Below are 23475 nucleotides of genomic sequence, written 5' to 3'. Positions count from 1 at the left end.
ATGTCTCTGTTTCTTTTAACCACATGTCGTGGCTGATGTTCAAACAAGCCAAAGCTTCAGGAAAAATGTTGAGCTGAAAGATGCACGGTTGACATAAATCACATAAAATCATGAGCTACATGCTTTCTCGGGGTCGTGGCTCTCAAACCTCATGTGTTTCTTCCTTTGTGTTGAGAACTTTATATCACATCAACTGAAACCATTCTTTTGACAGTTTGGTCTCGTTCACTGCTTACACGATCCCTTAATCGCCGACGAGACTATAACAAACAGGGACAGTCAAAATCTAACCCCCCATCTACACGTTGCTGTTTTGGAAAGCTGTATCCTGGTAAATGGTCATTCTTTTGCAGCCGTTTGTTGTGATTCTCTTGATTATTTCTCTTGATCATGCTTCAAAATTCATCCTCTCCTCCCCCAATCACCAAATTCACCAGTGGTATCGCTTCATTCTGGGTATCGCTTAACGAATAAAGGGCCAGAGTGATGCTCAGCAGGTCGCCATCAGTGTGTTGGTCATGTCGAGTCTCAGAGAGTCGATTTCAGCCATTCTTCCATGTTGTGTGTCGTTGGAGTCGAGCATCAGTGTCAACACACGCATCCTCTATGAGAATGGTAGTTTGTAGTTCTAGACAGTGCAACTTCTGTATGTATTGTTGGTTTGTGGAAAAAGTTCTCATATGGTATGGTTTCTTTTTTTTGTTTTTTCAACAGAAAGCATGAGGCCATAATTTTCTGTGCTGTGAAATGTGTATGCCTTGGCCGAATCCAACTGGCAACAATCATTTGGACGCAAATGATTTGGCTTGATGTTTTCTTACGCTCCTATCTCTGGCATGTAGGGTGCAGTGGTGTTCCCCTACGGTTCAGTGCCCTTATTTGTATGAAAACAGATCCTCGGGGTGTAGAGTGCACTTGTAGCACACCCTAGTGGACGCACTGGTCACTGTCCGCCTCGTCTTAAATGTGCACTAAGTCACTTTTTCAGAAAGAAATTGTCAGTGTATGCAGTGTTGGGTTGAAAAGCGATCAGCTGACTTAATAAAAAGTGCCTTAAAATGATTAAGTAGATAAACTTCATGCAAAATTGACAAAAAATTAGTTATGTGGAATTCTCAAGTTCACATAACTTCATTTTTTCAATTACGAATTACTTTTATTTACTTAATAAGTTTACTTCAACGGGTTTCCTCACGTTTTTAGGTTAAGTCAACTGATCACTTTGTACAGTGTAAGTAATTAATTACTGTAATTTCATTACTTTTCCCTCGAAAATAGTAAAGTATGGGATTATTTTTAATTCTGTGGTGTAATTGAATTAAATACTGTATATACTATAGAACAATTTTATGTAAAACAATAGTGGATTTAACATCTAATTTTGATATAATCTTCTCCATTTAAATGTACTTTGAATAATTTATGCAGTTTTATATGATTTATTTGAAATAATGTAAAGAGCCGTTTCGAGTCTATCCTTGCACTGTTCAACTGGTCGAGGTTGATATGGGATTTAGAAATTAATAATAATGCAGTACTTTTTAGTGAGAGTAATTAGTACAGTAATATAATTACACTGTTAAAGATTGAATTAGTAGCTAGTAATTAATTTCTTTTTAGAATAACCCAACACTGCTCACATGCAATGAAGACTCGAATAATATCACTCATACCCCTTTTTCAAATAGATCTATTGTTTCATTGGGTGTGTTTAATTGTTATTAAGAGTAAAATCATTATTTATGCAAACTAAAATTAGTTATAGACTAATATACTCAGACATATATTTACACAGACACACACACACACAGGCATATATATACACAGACAGACAGACACACAGACATAAATATATATATATATATATATACACAGACACACACACAGACATATATATATATACACAGACAGACAGACAGACACACACAGACATATATATATATATATATATATATATATATATATATATATATATATATACACAGACACACACACACACAGAGACATATATATATATATATATATATATATATATATATATATATATATATATATATATATATATATATATATATATAAACAAAAACTTTTATGTTAGATGCAATTTATTAATTACAGTGTGATAGAGAAATATATAGGACACTTTTGAATGTGAAATAAATGACTCACGTGTGACAAATATACCTGCAAATAAACTGTTTCTATAGTAGTGTTTATTATGGAAATCTTTAGCTTTTGCACAATGCTTCCTCCTCACCCGCAGGTGGCAGTATAAGCTCTCGAACTACCGTCATATCAGTCAGCAAAACAAACTAAAGTTGACTTTGTGCACCTTTAATGACATACAGTGAAGCGCACCACCACACTCGATATTCTCTTTATGATCAGTCTTAAATCAGCACAAAGCCACAAATGAAACCAGTTGGATTGACCATTCATCTCATGTCTTCTGGAATGAAACCAATGTTGTGTCTCGATCGAAAATTGTTTTGTCTAAATCAAATGGCTCAGCAGGGCAACAAGAGGAAACTAGACGATAAACAGAACAGAGGTAGCGTCTAACTGGGAATGTGATTTAACTCACTTCCTCCACCGCACGTTTGGTGGCTGGCTTTTACTCTGAAAGCGTTTCTGATGTTGCTCTGCTGTGTCACTGACAAACATGACCTCATCACGGAGGAATCACTGTGCTCTCTGTTCGTGTCCAGTTTGGAGATTCCCAGCAGCTCCGGCTGGTGCGGATCCTGCGCAGTACGGTGATGGTGCGGGTGGGCGGTGGTTGGATGGCCCTGGACGAGTTCCTGGTGAAAAATGACCCGTGCAGAGGTAAGTGGTCAACCCACTTCTACTCCACTTTATGTTGTTCTCAACTTTGGCCCATTCATTACATTGACATTGTGAATAATAAAATTGTTCAACTTACTTGTAAACAGTGTTTTGCTCCAATAGTTCTGTTCCAAAGCCTACACTCTAAAAAATACTGGGTTAAAAATAGCCCAAATTGGGTTGAAAATAACCCAAGTTGGGTTGAAAATGGACTAACTCAGCAATTGGGTTGTTTTAACCCAGCGTTTGGGTTAAATGTTTGCTTAAAACAACCCAATTACTGGGTTAGTCCATTTTCAACCCAACTTGGGTTATTTTTAACCCAACATTTTTTAGAGTGTAGTTGAGTTTCCTATGTATGCACGCATTCCCAATGAGAAGGCAGATCCATTATCATACTACCAAGATAACATGTTTGGCCCCACTTTATATTAGGTGGCCTTAACTACTATGTACTTACATCAAAAAATAAGTACAATGTACTTACTGTGTTCATATTGTATTGCAAAACACCTTTGCTGATATTGAGGTGGGATACGGGTAGGGTTATGGACAGGTGTGGTGGTATGGGTAAGTTTAAGGGTAGGGTTAGGGACAGGTGTGATGGTATGGGTAAGTTTAAGAGTAGAGTTATGGACAGGTGTGATGGTATGGATCAGTTCAAGGGTAGGGTTAGGGACAGGTGTGGTGGTGTGGGTAAGTTTAAGGGTAGGGTTAGGGACAGGTGTGGTGGTGTGGGTAAGTTTAAGGGTAGGGTTAGGGACAGGTGTGGTGGTGTGGGTCAGTTTAAGGGTAGGGTTAGGGACAGGTGTGATGGTATGGGTCAGTTTAAGGGTAGGGTTAGGGACAGGTGTGGTGGTGTGGGTCAGTTTAAGGGTAGGGTTAGGTACATGTGTGGTGGTTTGGGTCAGTTTAAGGGTAGGGTTAGGGACAGGTGTGATGGTATGGGTCAGTTTAAGGGTAGGGTTAGGTACAGGTGTGGTGGTGTGGGTCAGTTTAAGGGTAGGGTTAGGTACAGGTGTGGTGGTGTGGGTCAGTTTAAGGGTAGGGTTATGGACAGGTATGGTGGTGTGGGAAAGTTTAAGGGTAGGGTTACGGACAGGTGTGGTGGTATGGGTCAGTTTAAGGGTAGGGTTAGGGACAGGTGTGGTGGTGTGGGTAAGTTTAAGGGTAGGGTTTGGGACAGGTGTGGTGGTATGGGTAAGTTTAAGGGTAGGGTTAGGGACAGGTGTGGTGGTATGGGTAAGTTTAAGGGTAGGGTTAGGGACAGGTGTAGTGGGTGGGTAAGTTTAAGGGTAGGGTTAGGGACAGGTGTGGTGGTGTGGGTAAGTTTAAGGGTAGGGTTAGGGACAGGTGTGGTGGTGTGGGTAAGTTTAAGGGTAGGGTTAGGGACAGGTGTGGTGGTATGGGTAAGTTTAAGGGTAGGGTTAGGGACAGGTGTGGTGGTATGGGTCAGTTTAAGGGTAGGGTTAGGGACAGGTGTGGTGGTATGGGTCAGTTTAAGGGTAGAGTTAGGGACAGGTGTGGTGGTATGGGTAAGTTTAAGGGTAGGGTTAGGGACAGGTGTGGTGGTATGGGTAAGTTTAAGGGTAGGGTTAGGGACAGGTGTGGTGGTATGGGTAAGTTTAAGGGTAGGGTTAGGGACAGGTGTGGTGGTATGGGTCAGTTTAGGGTTAGGGTTAGGGACAGGTGTGGTGGTATGGGTAAGTTTAAGGGTAGGGTTAGGGACAGATGTGGTGGGTGGGTAAGTTTAAGGGTAGGGTTAGGGACAGGTGTGGTGGTGTGGGTAAGTTTAAGGGTAGGGTTAGGGACAGGTGTGGTGGTATGGGTCAGTTTAAGGGTAGGGTTAGGGACAGGTGTGGTGGTATGGGTAAGTTTAAGGGTAGGGTTAGGGACAGGTGTGGTGGTATGGGTCAGTTTAAGGGAAGGGTTAGGGACAGGTGTGGTGGTATGGGTCAGTTTAAGGGTAGGGTTAGGGACAGGTGTGGTGGTATGGGTAAGTTTAAGGGTAGGGTTAGGGACAGGTGTGGTGGTATGGGTCAGTTTAAGGTTAGGGTTAGGGACAGGTGTGGTGGTATGGGTAAGTTTAAGGGTAGGGTTAGGGACAGGTGTGGTGGTATGGGTAAGTTTAAGGGTAGGGTTAGGGACAGGTGTGGTGGTGTGGGTCAGTTTAAGGGTAGAGTTAGGGACAGGTGTGGTGGTATGGGTAAGTTTAAGGGTAGGGTTAGGGACAGGTGTGGTGGTATGGGTCAGTTTAAGGGTAGGGTTAGGGACAGGTGTGGTGGTATGGGTAAGTTTAAGGGTAGGGTTAGGGACATGTGTGGTGGTGTGGGTCAGTTTAAGGGTAGGGTTAGGGACAGGTGTGGTGGTATGGGTCAGTTTAAGGGTAGGGTTAGGGACAGGTGTGGTGGTGTGGGTCAGTTTAAGAGTAGGGTTATGGACAGGTGTGGTGGTGTGGGTAAGTTTAAGGTTAGGGTTAAGTGTAAGGGAAGGGTCAACTGTGTAATTACAAATGTAACTACAGAAATTAATTACAGATGTAATTACATGCAGGTATTTTTTAAAATGTAAGTACAATGTAAAAACATGTATATACGCAATAATTGCACTGTATCAAATTATTAATTAAAATGTTAGTACATAGTAGTTAAGGCCACCGAATATAAAGTGGGTCCCCTTGTTTTAACCAAATTCACTTGTGTCCTTCATGGAAAAGGCAATCTGCTGTAGCATTGCAACAAGATACCGAAAAGTTTAATTGGGTCATTTTTGAGGTTTATTTCAGTCAAGACACCTGCCAATGTAGACAGTAGAAACAACGCAGCTTACTAGGCTTTGGAACATAACCTATGCATAATAAATCCTGAGTTTAGCGTCCAATTATTAAAGAATTGTAATATGAACATGTTGATGGATATTCTTATGTAGGCTGTAATAATTTGTTGTGGCTGAATCTTTTCTTCCTGCACTCTGATTGGCTGTTTATGAGATTCTTAAAGCTTGTCGGTGTCTTCCCATGAAGCCTTTCTTTCAGAATTTCCCTTTTCCTGCTGCTTTGTTAGTGAACCCAATTATCGTTTCTTCTAGTTCACCACCACGGGAGTAAAATGTTGCGCTCGGAATCAAATTCTTCAATTACTCAGTCTCCTATAGGTTGGCAACTCTCACACTTTCTGTCCTTGCTCCATCCCAGTGGTATGTGTGCATCCCTGTGTGTGTGTGTGTGTGTGTGTGTGTGTGCACTGCAGTGGTCCTTGAATGGTATTCTCATTAACATTAATCTCACGCTTCCCTTTCCATCGTGCTGTCTGGGACTGTTTAGCATGCGGTTTTGTCTTGCGTCATGTGTCCTCTCTGGCTTTCTCTGCATGTGCTTACTGAGGCTTTACTGTTCCAGGGAAACTTGCTCGACAATCTCATCTATGCAAGATATGGATAACTCGTATCACATTGAAGTGAATAATACATGATAAAAATGTGTATTTCTAAAATGCAGTGTCTAGAAGTTAATTCTCTTCTTACTAGACGATGATATATTTATATGCAGCATCAATGTTTTCTTATTATGTATTTTTTTGCCAGTGATGTGAAATGCATGCAAGTCATTCCCTTCATCAAACCAAAGCGCAAAAAAGTGTGTTTTGCTCATTTGAGTGGGTGCCCATCAATCCCCAACTCAGTTAAAGTTACCTTCATAAGACCTTCAACCACGACCAGAACCTTTAAAATGGCTTTCAGAAATAAGTTCCTGAAACTTGATTTAAATGAATGTTTGGGGTTCAAAACAAGTCGCGCTCTATGAACACCATCTGTGATTTGCTGATTGTTGATCACAAAAAAAATAATAAGGATTTTGCCCCTCATTTCCAAACAAACCAAATTTGTTCATTTTGGCATGCTCTTCGTCGGTTTGACGAGTCAACTTGAATTCCTGCATGGTCTGCAGATTATCTGTTTAAATTTTTGGTGAAAATCAGAGCAAAATGGCCTAGAAGGAGCTCAAAGTGATGAAAAAGTTAATGATGGAAAAGCCAAGGAATCAGAGGATTCAAAAGTTGGTTCAAAAGTTATTAACATAAACGTGAGTACAACTTTGGACAGTTGGTGGCGCTAGAGGGATTGAGTTAAAGACTCCAAATTTGCTATGGTGACAGATCAGACTGTCCTCTATTTTTTTGCCAAATTTCATAACTTTCCCGCGAGCGATTAGGCACCAAGTGATTACAATAGGTGCCTACCAACCTTCGGTGCTCGGCCCCTAATACAAATTTTGACTTGCCCCTAATTTTCAAGCAAACCAAAATTTGTTTACAGTAATAATGGCAGGGTAATTAAATTTATATACATTTTTGGAAAATTGAAATTGTTCATGATGGAGAAGCCAAGGAATCAGAGGAATTTTCTTTCTTGCCCTTAGGGTTCAAAAGTTATTAGCTTAAACGTGAGTGCAAATTTGGACAGGTGGTGGCGCTAGAGAGATTGAGTTAAAGACTCAAAATTTGCTATGGTGACATTGTAGACTGTCCTCTATCATTGTGCCAAATTTCATAACTTTCCCGCAAGCGGTGTGGAAGAAGAATAATAAGTACTCCAACGATTACAATAAAAAAACAAAAAAATAGGCGCCTTCCCTAATACAAATTTTGACTTGCCCCTAATTTTCAAACAAACCAAAATTAGTTTAAAGTAATAATGGCAGGGTAATTAAATTAATATACATTTGTTGGAAAATTCAAAATTTTTATGATGGAGAAGCCAAGGAATCAGAGGAATTTTCTTTCTTGCCCTTATGGGTTCCAAAGTTATTAGCTTAAACGTGAGTGCAAATTTGGACAGGTGGTGGCGCTAGAGGGATTGAGTTAAAGACTCCAAATTTGCTATGGTGACATCTTAGACTGTCCTCTATCATTGTGCCAAATTTCATAACTTTCCCGCAAGCGGTGTGGAAGAAGAATAAGAAGTACTCCAATGATTACAATAAAAAACCAAAAACATAGGTGCCTTCCCTAATACAAATTTTGACTTGCCCTTCATTTTAAAACAAACAAAATTAGTTTACAGTAATAATGGCAGGGTGATTAAATTGATATAATTTTACAGATCAAATTATATTTTTACTGACAATATGACTCTTAAAAATGAGTTTGGCATCACCGGTTCTTTGAGGAATCTTCAACATCCATGGATCTTTCCACTGCACAAAAAGTTCTTTATAGATTATTTAGATTTATAAAATATTCTTCACACTAGGAAAAAAAACTTTTATTTAAGAACTGTTCACTGGAAGGTTCTTCTCTTCTATGTCATCCCTGCAAAAACACCCTTTTGGAACCTTTAATTTTTACACACATAGACTTAGGCTGAACTGAACCCCAAATGTTCCTTTGAATCAGGCAGTTTGAGAGGCTTGTTTTTTAAACCCAGGCTAAAGGTTTTGGTGTGGTCAAGCCTACCTGCTCACTTCACTGTGTTCCTCCTCCAGCTAAGGGCAGAACCAACGTGGAGCTGCGCGAGAAGTTTATTCTCCCAGAGGGCACCACCCAGGTGATGGCCAGTTTCCGCTACAGAGGTCGAAGGTCACGACCTTCATCGAGAGGCGCCTCCCCTAACAGATCCAATTCCAGCCACAGCTGCCCCGCACAACCCAATCCATCCGGCGCCAGCACACCCAAGGTATGCTTATCGTTGTTTTTCGTTGCAGAGAAATGCGTACCTTCTCCATGTTTTTGTCATATTTTCCTGTCGCCCAATCATTAAGCTTGGTTCCAAAACCTAGTGAGCTGCCTTGCTGTCCAACACCTTCATAGGCAGCCAAACCTTAGTGATTGGTTTGGTTTGGAAAGCTCTACCAAGATTAAAACTCTGTGCATAAAACAAATAGCCCACTGATCACACTCACAGTTGAGTTTTGTCAAAGACTGTATATATACCAAGATGGTTTACTCAACTATGAATAGGAGAAAGTACAACATGCAATATTGCAGAATAAAGGCCTGTTCACACCAAGGACAATAACGATATAGTTCTAAAAAACATTCATCTACAATAACGATATCATTGGAATCACTTTCAGAAGCATTTCTTCCAGCTGATGAACGATAAAAACACTGACAGCCAATCAGAATCCATCCTGCTGTAACAAGCTTGAGCATTTAAGGTGAGACACAGGCAGGTGAAAACATCGTTTTTTCATGCAGTGGTCAATTTTGAGATTTTGGGCCAGTTTGCTCCCTTGACAAGTAAGCTTTCATGTCAAAATAAAAAATATGTCAACATTACACATTAAGGTGGTTATTTCATTATATTTTGTCAACTTGCACCTTTAGATTTCTACCCAAATCATCGTGCCGTCTCCATTCACAGAAACATGTCATGCTTGGTATCATTATAAAGCTCTCAGTCTCACACACAGCGGTGGCTAATCCAAATATGGACATTTCCTTTGTAGAACTAACCAACCGCGAAAGTTTGTAGCCGGAAACCACATCTGATGGTCAAATGCTGCCGCTTGCTTGTGTATTCTCCGCCTGAGAGAAAGTGCAGACAACGCCGAAATCAGCTCATAAACGTTCACAGAAAAGACCAAGTAGCTAGAGGTAGTAAAAAGAAAGTAAACAACAACAGATTAGACGATGAAACCCAGTCAGATTTAGATTCAAATAGTTATAGATGGACATATACAACAAACAGGGACAGCTCGTCTGCAGTGTGTGTGACTGTTGTTATGTGTGTTTGTTAAGGTAGTTCTCTTCAGCTTAAGGCTATTGCTATTAATCATTTATTCATTTATTAATTTCCATGGGTTTTAAATATAATACACTACTGATATTAATGAACTGAATATATATTTTGTTTGTAGGTTGGGGGTTTTATAGAAATGTATGCAGTTATACAATATAAAACTTTAAAGGCTGTTTTCTCAAAATGAGTTTTTTCTCACACTCAGAGTCAGATTATCCACCTCATTAGCACCTACAAGCACCAACTTTTGCAGTCTTGTACTGAACTATATTCTGAAGGCTTTTACAGAGGGATTTGTTGATATATCATTCCTATCCTTTTTTGTCAGTATTCTCTAATTTACTAAAGCACAAAATAAGATATCCAGTATCCCCTCTGTGAAAAACCTCTCATCTAATATGTCAAAAAAAATAGAACCAAGAATTTTAAACCTGGTCCTTTCCAATTTCCAGATTTTGTTTTTGGAAATTAGTGTATATTTAAGTATATAAGGCCTCATTTATTGTAATCCATGTTTTCTAATGTGTTCTTATGTTTATGCCAGTAATAAACTGGAGAATTTTCACAGTGATATCTTGTAATTTAAAAAAAATCCCTATTCACCTGTAGTGTCTCGCCTTAAAGCGGCAGGCGACAAAACTACAATGTGCTTAGAATAAAAAGAAGGATATTGTGTGTTGGTTTGGACGCTAATATAGCTATCGTTATAGTTATCTTTAGGGCTACCAAACATGAGCATAACCAATGTCCATCACATATGCAGGTTGACATAAACGTTCTTCATTTGGTCTTTCATAGAGTGGACCAACTCCCCTTGAACGACACTTTGATTTGGTGTTAGTATTTTGACGAGCTTTTATTAGTGAATGAATGATGTTAATAATTCATATTTCTCTCACTTCATTGTTGACATCGAACGTAGAATTTGGCCAAAATGTGATACTTTGGAAAGACAGAAGCATCTTTTGTGAGGAGTGTATCTATGACATCATAGGGTGCTGCCTACATAGGGAGCTCACTAGGATTTGGAACAGAGCCATTGACTATCCCATCATCATTTGTTGATATATAATTGTTTCCTGTATTGTCTTTCTTTTCTTTTTTTTCCTTTGCTACCCTATGTATGTGGTTTATCCACAATTGTTTCTCACAGACTCCCCAACATTTAACCCGAAATTATGATAAACCCTGGCTGACAAACAGCAAATCAGCCACTCCTCTTAAATCATCTGACTCCTTTGACAGCCAAGGGTCATCCAATGAGGTATAGTGCTTAAGAAATGAGTGGCAAATCCCCCTCTAATCTCCGTCTCCTGCTCCTGACCTCTGTTTCTGCCCTGTTACTGATCTAATCGCTTCCTGTGTTGATTTGTAATTGAGTTCAGTCTCTATCTCTGGCTTTGCAATGATGCATGGAAGGCGGATGTGTTTGCTAAAGTCCTTTCATTCTGATCTTTAAATCTCTGTCGCAAAGGGGATGGTGTGATTGTCTTAAATGAAATCAGCTTGAAACTGGGCATTTTCTAAACATAACTCTCTTTCTCATCCTAACTGTTGCCACTAATACTTGATGCTTGTGAGATCTTTTCTACATCCTCTCTAAACTGTAATGTTCTTGTCTGTCATACATTTATCCCATCATTTAGGCCATGTAATGTACACACTGCAAAGTTTTGGGATTTACAAATGCAGAAGTGATTCCCTAAATGATTGTGGTGTGTGTGTGTGTGTGTGTGTGTAATACAAGAGTCACTCCTAAACCCATCTGTCCAGTTAAATGTTTCAGTCAGGATTTCTGTTATGTGAAATGTAGATTTTGTGTGTTTCAGTGCAGTTTCTCTAGGGGCATTCGCACCGGGTAGTTATAGGAACGAGCCACCAGGGCAGTCCCCTGAGAACTACATTTCCCATAGGGCCATTTTCCTGGTTGCATTCACACCACCAGTAGGAACTCTGAAGTGATGTAAGCCGGCCGACAGCAATGCGAAACGATAAATCGCCTTCGGCTAATTCACGCCTGCACGCTAGGTGGCGCTGACCGATGATGCCTTTTTTTTCTCATGTATGTACACTATATTGCCAAAAGTACTGGGACACCCCTCCAAATCATTGAATTCAGGTGTTCCAATCACTTCCATAGATGGCCACAGGTGTATAAATCAAGCACTAGGCCTGCAGACGCTTCTACACACATCAGTGAAAGAATGGGCCGCTCTCAGGAGCTCAGAGAACTCAAGCGTGGGGCCGTGATCAGTGGCCACCTGTGCAATAAGTCCATTCGGGAAATTTCCTCAGTACTAAATATTCCACGCTCAACTGTTAGTGGTGTTATAACAAAGTGGAAGCGATTGGGAACAACAGCAACTAAGCCACGAAGTGGCAGGCCACATAAAATCACAGAGCGGGGTCAGCGCATGCTGAGGGTCGCCAACTTTCTGCAGAGTCAAGAGCTCCAGACCTCCAAACTTCTGTGGCCTTCAGATGAGCTCAATGTGTGTAGAGCTTCATGGAATGGGTTTCCATGGCCGAGCAGCTCATCCAAGCCTTACATCACCAAGTGCAATGCAAAGCGTGGGATAAAGTGGGGTCCACTGGACTCTAGAGCAGTGGAGACGTGTTCTCTGAGTGACCAATCACGCTTCTCTGTCTGACAATCCCATGGACGAGTCTATGTTTGGCCGGGAGAACGGGACTTACCTGACTGCATTGTGCCATGTGTTGTTTTTCAGGGGTTGGGCTTGGCCCCTTAGTTTTAGTGAAAGGAACTCTTAATGCTTCACCAAGACATTCTGGACAATTTCATGCTCCCAACTTTGTGGGAACAGTTTGGGGACAGCCCCTTCCTGTCCCAACATGACTGACCAGTGCACAAAGCATCGCTCCATAAAGACACGGATGAGCGACAATTCCCATAAACACACTCCTAAACCTTGCGGAAAGCCTTCCCAGAAGAGCTGAAGCTGTTAGAGCTGCAAAGGGTGGTCCGACTCCATATTAAAGCTTACGGATTAAGAATGGGATGGCATTAAAGTTCATGTGCATGTAAAGGCAGGCGTCCCAAAACTTTTGGCAATATAGTGTATGTTGTAGGTTTTTCTGTTTGTCTTTAACATCGTCTGCTGCATAACATAACAACACTAAATTAAGATAAAGTTTGGTACTACACCAGAAACACAAAATATCAATAATGCTTACGGAAATACATCTTAAAATGTAATAAGAGGTACAATTAGCATCAAGTTACACTTCACTATTAATGTTTTTGCTCAAAACCCACTTTTTAACCATCATCAAAGGCTTGCAATAACTTCCGATTGTGATCTAAAGTGGATTTTGATTATATCATTTTTTTGTAGTGTTTTATAACGATACCTGTTTATAATTTCTCAAACATTGTTTATTGTTATAAAAAGACCCAGAGCTGCATGAAAAACCACATACAGAACGTATATTATATCGTTGTAAATGTATGTCTATTTGGCTTCATGTTTCATCTGTATAAACGTTTCTCTCAATTTTTTATGTATGAAAAGGCAGGAATTATGATCACGTAATATGATTGACAGATCTAGCATGAACAAGCTCTCTGACTCATAACACTCGTGCACGTGGAAGAAAATGGACAGTGCTCTTCAGATCGCATAATTCAGAAAATGAAAAGAAATGATGTTCTGTGTACAGAAATATTCACGTAAACATGATTGTGCAACAGCAGCTGCTCTAGGTATGTGATCTAAGCTCAAATCTAATTGGACGGCCCGAATCTTCTCCAGTGAATTATCTCGTTCAGGATGAAGGCCCTTAAAGGCCTGATACACTGGGCTACTTTTTGAATGATGTTGCCGGGCAATATTGTAGAGTGATTTAACTTCAGCGATCAACTTTCCCATTGAGAATGGGCAACAAATGTCTATCAGGATACTTTAGTTCGGTCATGGGCCCTGTGTGTCACCTGGTTGCCCGTTGGCAGCAACATTGCTCAAATAGTTGCCCCATGTATCTTCACCATGAGAGACGAAATCTCCTACGACAACTCGCAGTGCTACATCCAATCGATGCTGAGAAAATAACACAATGCGACAGGGAAATGCCACTAACATCAGCTTTCTGTATCTAAACTGTTTACACAGCTTTTTAAAAGTGGCCAATCAACATACACTTACGTCACTGGTAGTTCCTATTGCGCTGGGTGAGACTCTCAGCAAATTTAGTCCTATAACTAAAATCATTCCCAGTTCCCGCGGTGCAAATACACCAAAAAGCAAGTGCTTCCACCAATAGTTATAGGAACTATGAAAACACTCCTCCGGTGCGAAAGCCCCTATTGCCGGCATATCTTAGACATCTTAGAAACCTCTTCTTAGCCAGAGATTGCTGTTTTTGCTTGTCAATGAACTGTCAATTACCAGCTACATCCTCATTGTCCTGTTTCTAAATGGCCTATTTGTTTCTAAATCTTCACATCTTACAGAACACCCCCATTCAGGGCAGCAAGCTTCGTCTTCCAGGATATTTGTCAGGAAAAGGCTTTCAGTCGGGAGAGGATGGAACCCTGATTAACGCCGCAGTCATGAAGGCCAGAGGTCAAGGCATGGGTGAGCCGGACAAACCTTTTGCTCTTCAGTAATGTTTCCTTGCTGCTGTGTGATATATTGAAGGGGGGTGGGGTCAACATATAGAAATATCAATATATAATAGAGATGCACCGATGTATCGAACGATTTTTGATCAATTTACAACCAACAGCTATAGCATGAAAAAGGCAGAAATAACAAACTGATGGTTTATTAATTAACTACTTGAAGGCACTGAGCTGTATAATGTCTGTTACATAATCCAAAACGCGTACGATCACACCGGTGTGATTAGACCAGAGCCACATAATAAGAGAGTTGCGACACTCTTTGATCTCGCCGCCATGCGGTCACTTGGTTCATGGAGCTCTCAATAGTTCCAAACAACTCCGCACTGTCCATCTGTTTGAACAGGATTAAGCTGGACAGACAGCAGTTTCACTATATTTACAGCAATTTCTGGTAAATATTAACACAATATGTGCATCGACTTCGACTGTGCTTTACAGTAGCATTTTATTCTGGGGAGAGATAAAGAATAGATAACGTTAATGTTTCTTTTTGAGTGATCTGGTTATTTATTTGGGTCATGTGAGTGCATGATTTTACAGCGTTGAGTGTTGTAGCCTATCACGGCATTTCTGTTGAAAATAATGACCAGTCATATGTTTAATTTACCAGGAATGAGAATCCATAACGATTAAAACAAGTTTTATATAGTCTCAAAACGCTGAATGAATTTTAATGCAAGTTTACGTTTTACATGAATCTTCCCATTATCTACAAATCCTCTCATCATAACAAACAAAGCACTGAGACGATTTAAATAAAGATTTAATGTGAAGTTTAGTCAGAAGTTTTTGTTTTTTGTTGTGATTTTCCCTACAATTAGCCTATATATTTAACACTTAAGTACAAATAAAGTAACAAAAATACATATTTTAATGTTATAATAGTGATTTGATGATCTATAAAAATGCCTTAAAAAAGAGAAAAATGGCTAATGAGCCAATAAGTGTTCCTCTTCCGCCATCTACTGGTTAGTGGTCATTTCTTTTATAATTTAAATGTTGTTAACGTTCGAATGTTATTTAATGATACTCGATACACAACAGGTGAATATAAATTAAGGATTCTAGCATATACAGAATTTAACCCAAGAAAGAAAAAAAACAATTTCATTCAACTCTTTTTATCCAGGCGTTATTCATATTCATTATTCATAGGCGTTATACGTTATTCCTTGAATGAGCTACTTCATAGAAACGCTTTCGACAGAAAGATCTCAGAGAGACTAAAAACTGTTGGAATATGACCGATAGCATCTGGATATAGTAACTGTTGCAGTGCTGCTCACATTATCTAACTGCAATCTATTATATAACAATAAACATTAACTATAAAGTGCTTCATAAAATACCACTTCTATTAATATTCCTGAGAGGTCAACTAATGCCATAAAATCTCAAAAATATGCAGTAATTTCATCAATTTGCCAGCGAGTGTGCTTGAGATACACTGAAATGAACGGGGTTCAATTCTGGAACTATTGGTCGCTCCATGACACGCTTTACTTTCACATTCCTCAGTTCCTATGGAAGTCAATGGGAGTGTCTTAACTCTGTTTTTCAACGGCTCTGGATTAGACCGTTCAGTGCGTCACATGATCAGCTGATAAATTCAACTACAACATAAGGTTTATTTTAGGTTTGAATACACATAAGTACTAGCAAAACAATAGATTTATAGTATGTAAAATACACACTTATGTCTATGGAAGCGGCAATAACAATCCTTTCAATTATAAAATGACGACGCGTTTTATTCATATCAGATTCACATTGTGTAGTCACTATAACGTTTACTCATTCTTCTCCTACTTCACAGCCACTTACTTTCATGTATTTCAGGAGAAGTGGATGAATTGACCTGTTGTAAATCTGATTCCCTGCGGCGCAAACTAACAAAACACGTTCATTGACACGTATTTGAAAATCAGAATATCAGGTAGTTGATAACACAGCTAACAAGTTTGTGAATATTTTGAATAAAAAAGGAAAAAGAGCGATGCAGCCCTAAAAAGCACTGTTTATTTCAGATGTATCTTTGTTCTGCTGTATTTATGTTGGCCTGCTGAATGTTAAATGGATCAAATCCATGTTCATTAGAAATTCTTTTATGATGTAGTAATAAACTACACTCACCTAAAGGATTATTAGGAACACCTGTTCAATTTCTCATTAATGCCATTATCTAATCAACCAATCACATGGCAGTTGCTTCAATGCATTTAGGGGTGTGGTCCTGGTCAAGACAATCTCCTGAGCTCCAAACTGAATGTCAGAATGGGAAATAAAGGTGATTTAAGCAATTTTGAGCGTGGCATGGTTGTTGGTGCCAGACGGGCCGGTCTGAGTATTTCACAATCTGCTCAGTTACTGGGATTTTCACTCACAACCATTTCTAGGGTTTACAAAGAATGGTGTGAAAAGGGAAAAACATCCAGTATGCGGCAGTCCTGTGGGCGAAAATGCCTTGTTGATGCTAGAGGTCAGAGGAGAATGGGCCGACTGATTCAAGCTGATAGAAGAGCAACTTTGACTGAAATAACCACTCGTTACAACCGAGGTATGCAGCAAAGCATTTGTGAAGCCACAACACACACAACCTTGAGGCAGATGGGCTACAACAGCAGAAGACCCTACCGGGTACAACTCATCTCCACTACAAATAGGAAAAAGAGGCTACAATTTGCACGAGCTCACAAAAATTGGACAGTTGAAGACTGGAAAAATGTTGCCTGGTCTGATGAGTCTGGATTTCTGTTGAGACATTCAGATGGTAGAGTCAGAATTTGGCGTAAACAGAATGAGAACATGGATCCATCATGCCTTGTTACTATTGTGCAGGCTGGTGGTGGTGGTGTAATGGTGTGGGGGATGTTTTCTTGGCACACTTTAGGCCCCTTAGTGCTGATTGGGCATCGTTTAAATGCCACAGCCTACCTGAGCATTGTTTCTGACCATGTCCATCCCTTTATGACCACCATATCCCCGTCCTCTGATGGCTACTTCCAGCAGGATAATGCACCATGTCACAAAGCTCGAATCATTTCAAACTGGTTTCTTGAACATGACAATGAGTTCACTGGACTAAAATGGCCCCCACAGTCACCAGATCTCAACCCAATAGAGCATCTTTGGGATGTGGTGGAACGGGAGCTTCGTGCCCTGGATGTGCATCCCACAAATCTCCATCGACTGCAAGATGCTATCCTATCAATATGGGCCAACATTTCTAAAGAATGCTTTCAGCACCTTGTTGAATCAATGCCACATAGAATTAAGGCAGTTCTGAAGGAGAAAGGGGGTCAAACACAGTATTAGTATGTGTTCCTAATAATCCTTTAGGTGAGTGTATAACTAAATCCATGCGTTTTTGAATTTTGCAATCACTATCTATTTTAATGACAAAAGTTCAAATAACAGAGCAAGTGACAAATATCAGAATCGGCCTATTGGTGCATCCCTATTATATAAACTTTTTATCTTAATAGCTCATCTCTAGTCATGAGCCATTGTTAATGTCAGTGTCTGAGCTCTAACTGGCTTTACACTTTCTCCTCAGGGTTGAGTAAGATCTCAAGCAGGCCTGGCAGCAAAGCAGGAAGCCGAGGGAGCAGTCGGCGCGGCAGCGACGCCTCAGACTTCGATATTTCAGACATCCAGTCAGTTTGCTCGGACATGTTGGAGAACGTGACAGACTCAGGGCGGCCGACGCCACGCTCATCCTCTCGCCAACACGGGGGGAAGCCCTCCAAAATCCCAACTCCCCAAAGGAGGAGCACCCCTACTAGCAAACTGGCCAAGACCAGCAAGAGATAGTCAACAGTCCAGTCCGCAGAAGGGGTCACGTTACAAGCCCCCGTTCTCACAGCACTGGTTAGCGCACACTAAACCCAGACTGGACAGACGTAGACTCGCACTAAAGACTGCAAAGTGTTATCGTTTTTAAAAAGCGTAGCGAGATGTAAATTATTTTGTTGTGAACGTGAAAAAGGAAGTGTGTGTATGTGTGTGTGGAATGCAATGGCTTTGTGTATTTGTCCTGTACTTTATGTGAACGTCATTAATATTTCGTTTGATCGCTGGGAAAGGTCAGCGGACACACGAAGACTGTATGTTGTTAGGCGAACTAACACTTTTCCACATGTTCGTGTTGAGGGAGAAGCTGAATGTACAGTCATTTCCTCGAGCGCACATGCTTGTTGGCGATAATATGCCCCTGTATTCTGCCAGGACACCACAATTATTTATTCATCTATTTAAAGTGCAATGACAAGCTGCCGTTATGCATTTAAAGGGCAATACAATACTTCCAACTGTAACCACTGCTATCATACACTAGAGTTAATCCTGATCATGGCCTTTAAACTTATAAACCCGTCTGTAGCGCCCGGCGTATTGTTCATTTCCATCAGCTCACAGATTGTGTGACACTACAACTTTCTGACTAAAAAAACATTCATGAAGTGCAATCATGCCTGTGTATTCTATGGTTCCTTTTTGCCTGAGTGATGCAAATTACTCAACGTTTTGTAATAAATATGCTTGCAGAAAGCTCAACAATATACACAACAATCACAGACTCGCTTGTTTCCATTCTCCCTTGTAAAGTGCTCAAACAAAGATGCATTTTGACTGATGAACATTTACACAATAATGTCTCGGGCCTGAGATTAACAAGTTAAAATGTTTTATATGACTAAAATGCCATGTCAGCCTTGTAGCCTCTGGCAGTCTAGTGAATAGGACCAAATATATCTTGTGTAAAGATGCCAGATGGCCTTTAATGTTGGTTGGATTAATGTTAGTATGTCAAGAGTGCAATCAGATGAGATAGAGTGAGGTCAGTTAATCCTCAACATCTTCCTATAGGATATGGCCAACCTAGCCTTGCATAAAAAAGATTGTTTGGCCGTTTGATCAGCTTATTCTTGTCCACATGTTTATTCTCTCAAAAATGTGATTTATCTCCACAGCATCTTCCCAAGTAAGTCATGATAATGTGCATATTTCGACATGGATCCAGTGTTGCAACATAAACTTGGGAACGAAAGTAAAGATCAAGCTTTTTTCCATGAATGTCATTTTTATCACAGATAAAAATCGTGGACAAGCATATACAACATGACATGACAGCATGGCTGGTAGCATCAGACCAAGTGCAACAAGAACAAGAAAAGACATTTAAAGATGATTTTGGGCAAATGGCTGAAAAATCATAAATGTAGTCCCTGGTAAAATAATTTAATTCCAAATGTGGTGTGGTCAGAGTGAGGTGACAATGACAAAGTTTGGTGTCATTATGCCTAAACATTGTAGAGATACAGCCTCAAGAGTCATTTTGGCACCATGTCTTAAATTTGTATCTGTACTATATGAAAACGGTTTCGTCTATCGACACGAAATCCATAACTTTTGGTCGGCATGGTCTGAAGATGATACGATTAGATTTTGGTGAAAATTGGATAAACGATCTAGGAGGAGTTTGCAAAAGTAGGTATTTAAAGAAAAACAAAATGCGGACAGGGAGTTTGGCCAAATATGGCAAAATTGGTATCTATGTTCTCGGCATGACCCAAGGTCATTATAATAGGCTAACATAATCAAAAGTTAATAAACAATTTTGGAAATTTCGTTATAACTTTTGACCACAAGTTGGCGTTGCCCCGAAACGTTTGAGTAGCTTCAGGGCATGGTGCCGAAGACACAGTCATTTTGTAACGATACACCAATGCGTTCAAAAAAGATTATATTTTATGACAAAATTCAAAATGGCCAATATGGAACAATTTGGCATTGTTCCACTCGGCATGATGAAACCACTTTTATGGCCAAAGCATTAAGTTATAAAGTTATAAAATTATCGTTCTACCACTCCACCATAGAGAGCATTCTCACTTACGGCCTTTGCGTGTGGTTTTCTAGCTGCACAGTAGCGTATAAAAAACAGCTTCAGAGGGTCATCAGGACTGCAGAGGAAATCATCGGATGCCCTCTCCCAACCTTGGAGGACCTACACAGTTCCCGCTGCCTCAAGAGAGCTTACAGCATCATAAAGGACACATCTCATCCAGGTCACTCTCTTTTCAATTTGCTACCATCAGGCAGACGGTACAGATCAATTAGAACCAGGACGAACCGACTCAAAAACAGTTTTTGTCCAGTAGCAGTGCAAGCTCTAAATTCCACCTAACAAATGTTACATTACCAATGTATACACAGGTATGCAATCAAATGTCTGCACATATCTGCACTTTACTGCACATTTATTTGCACGGGTTACTTTTGTTTAATTGTACAGTTTCTTATGTGTATGCACTTTCAAAATGAGACAAAATTTCGTTGTACAGCTGTACAATGACAATACAGTTTTCTATTCTATTCTACTCTAAACAAAAATAGCTATTTTTGTATCTCCGGACCACTAGGTGGCACTGTGCCGAAACGCTGCAGGTAGCCTCAGGTCATGCTTGCCATAACACACACCAAGTTTGGTCAGAATACACTAAAGCGTTGCAGAGATATAGCTTCACGTTCATTTTAGTGGGCACGTGTGCTCTCTTTGTGGGCACACGTGTTTTTCGAGAACGGTTTGACCAATCAACTTTAATTCCATAACTTTTTTTGTCGCCATGGTCTGAAGATGGTTAATTTTCGGAAAATTCAAACAAATCAATTGCAATCAAATCGTCTTGAGCCAAGGAATGAGATGAAAAAATAATTTGGATATAAACGTGAGTGCAAATTTTGATAGTTGGTGGCGCTAGAGGGATTGAGTTAGAGACTCCAAATTTGCTATGGTGACATTTTAGACTGTCCTCTATCTGAGTGCCAAATTTCATAACTTCCCCGCAAGGGATTCTGTGGGCACCTGAAGAATAATAAGAATGCCAACGATTCTCTTCTATTTTGAGTTGCTATGCAAAAAGTTCCCGACTTGCTGGCTTTTTTTTGTGATTTCCAACTGCTAAAGTGAAAGGCACTAGATTGATATATTTAGGAATGAATCACTGGATTTGGTAAAGTTGGCCAAATTAGTGGCATCATTGGCATTAGGGTTTGTTTGAGGCTCGCAGTGGAACGGTAAAGCTGTTTTTCATTATTAGCAAATGACAGCGAGGCCCATAATGACTCAACACATGCATCAAGGCCCATGTTCCATTTGAAATGATCCATGTTCAAAAGAAGATACAGTGCTACAAATAGTGATTCATTATGTGAATACAGACTGGCCTAATTATGTCAATAACGTCCCAGAAAGCATTAACAGCTGTTTCCCAATTACAATAAAGATGTTCTCACCACATCCAATGGTTTATGCTGATTACACGAGTCCTAAGGGATGAACTGATAGGATCCACGATGATTGCCATGAGCGTCCTGGCAGAGTGGCTGGCGGCTTGAATTGGATCCTTCAAAAGGGTTTAATCTTTAAAGACTGTCAATTGATACAGCCATCATAAGTGGATCATGGGAGAGTAAAATAAATACTGGCGTTGCTTGACAGAATGTGCTTGACAAGCCAAAGCACATGCCAATGAATAGCAGAACAAAAAGTGATGTGGATTTTGTAGATGACCTCGTCAATGGGCAGACAGTATTGAAGAGATGACAACAGTTGAGAACATGTCTAGGGAAGTTGGAGGGTTTCATTAAAGAGCACCTATCATGGCATTTAAAATGTTCCAAATATTGTTTTAGAAGTCCCCAACAACAGTTTTGCATGCATGCAATGACAAAAAAGACTTTAGTTTTCTTATAATATGCATTTATTTTTACCTGTTTTGACAGCGATTCTCAAATGATTCCTTTAGTGAATCACTTTTCAAAACCCCGCCTTTACGTGACGCTAATCTGCGGTGATTGGTCCGATGACCCAGTCAGTTGTGATTGGTTTAGTCTGTGCAGATATTCTCGGAAACGGAACGCCCATCAAAGTCTTATAGTGACAGTAATTTGTTAATATGTGTCAGGAGTTATGAATATGAAAACCGCGTCGGTACTGTTTGATTGTAATATGAGCCTCAGCTGATCTCATTCATAAAAAAACTCCTCTATTCTCCTCACGAAGACTCGCGACAAATCAACATCCCTCAGGGCTTTTAGTTCAAAAGTGTGCAGATGAGGAGACATATTGATAGATTCTCATATGTCTGTGTCAAATTTCTAAACAGAGGAGTATTTTTTATTCAATACTTCCTCAAAATGGGCAGTTATAGCCTAATCATGAGCGATTGAGTATCTCATGTGTTGTTTTAAATTCATACTGGCAGCCGGAGGGCGCTCTGTGCACATGTAGTCCATGTACAGACAGACGAAGAAGAACCATGTGCCATAATAGAAGTCCATAATAAAAGCTTCCTGAGATCGCGAAACATACATTTGACGACTAATAAACACACAATCGCGACGATGTATGGTTTGTCTTCAAGCCACTTAGTCTTCAAATGCTCATCCTTGGGCAGATGAAAAAAGTTTGCTTTTGAGTCGCACTTCAGAACACAGCGTCTCGTCGCCATGATGTTTTCTAGTTTTCACTGGCGTCTTGGAGCGCAATAAGTGGGCGTATCGTATTCAAATAACTTGACAAGTTGACGTCATCTAGTCAGAGAAAAAGCTTCGGTCTTCTAACGATTCTTAAAAATGACTCCGAGTCGACTCTTACTTTTGAAAGAAAATAACTATATATACGGTGCACTGTCATATTTCAAGCTATCACAGGATGTTTTTGTTCACTTAGATCTATGTTACACACTACATGAAAGGTAAATTTCAAAATTCCATGATAGGTGCTCTTTAAGGTAAGGAAGGCAGTGCTCAGGTGGAGGAACCACAACTATTGATACATCAAAAAAGCTGAGATTTTAGGTCATCCCATGAAGCTTCTTTCAAAAGGTGTATAAAAAATGGCCCAATGGAAAAGTTTTGCTATGCCATTCAGCCATTTTACTTTTAAAGGGGTGGTTGATTGCCTCTTTTACAATATGTCAAATAAGTCTCTGATGTCCCCAGAGTGTGTATATGAAGTTTTGGCTCAAAATACCCCACAGATAATTTTTTATAGCATGTTAAAATGTTCTATTTTTGAGGGTGAGCGAAAACGTGCCATTTTTGTGTGTGTCCCTTTAAATGCAAATGAGCTGGTGCTCATGGGGCGGAGCTTCAGCGCTGGTGTTCCAGCTCTGATAACCTCACGCAGACAGGCAATGAAACTGTTCAGCCTTTTAGGGTTAAACCAGAGTCGGACAATGATGGAGAGACTCAAGAAG

The 23475-nt window shown here is 40.0% G+C and overlaps 1 protein-coding gene across 5 annotated transcripts in view; it reads left to right on the top strand.

The window, feature by feature from the left end:
* Positions 1-18787, top strand: part of dst (dystonin) — a 338403-nt gene extending 319616 nt beyond the window's left edge. For all 5 annotated transcript variants that reach the window (XM_079842865.1, XM_079842868.1, XM_079842869.1 and 2 more), the window contains 6 exons: positions 2709-2826; positions 5914-6021; positions 8309-8499; positions 10721-10831; positions 14039-14162; positions 17769-18787. In XM_079842865.1, coding sequence (XP_079698991.1) covers positions 2709-2826; positions 5914-6021; positions 8309-8499; positions 10721-10831; positions 14039-14162; positions 17769-18025 — 909 coding nt within the window. In that variant the 3' untranslated portion in view covers positions 18026-18787. The remainder of the gene's footprint in view (positions 1-2708; positions 2827-5913; positions 6022-8308; positions 8500-10720; positions 10832-14038; positions 14163-17768) is intronic.
* Positions 18788-23475: the final 4688 nt, after the last annotated feature.

Source organism: Gobio gobio (assembly GCF_949357685.1).
Source record: "Gobio gobio genome assembly, chromosome: 18".
Taxonomy (NCBI): domain Eukaryota; kingdom Metazoa; phylum Chordata; class Actinopteri; order Cypriniformes; family Gobionidae; genus Gobio; species Gobio gobio.
This window is presented reverse-complemented; position numbering and strand designations above follow the sequence as displayed.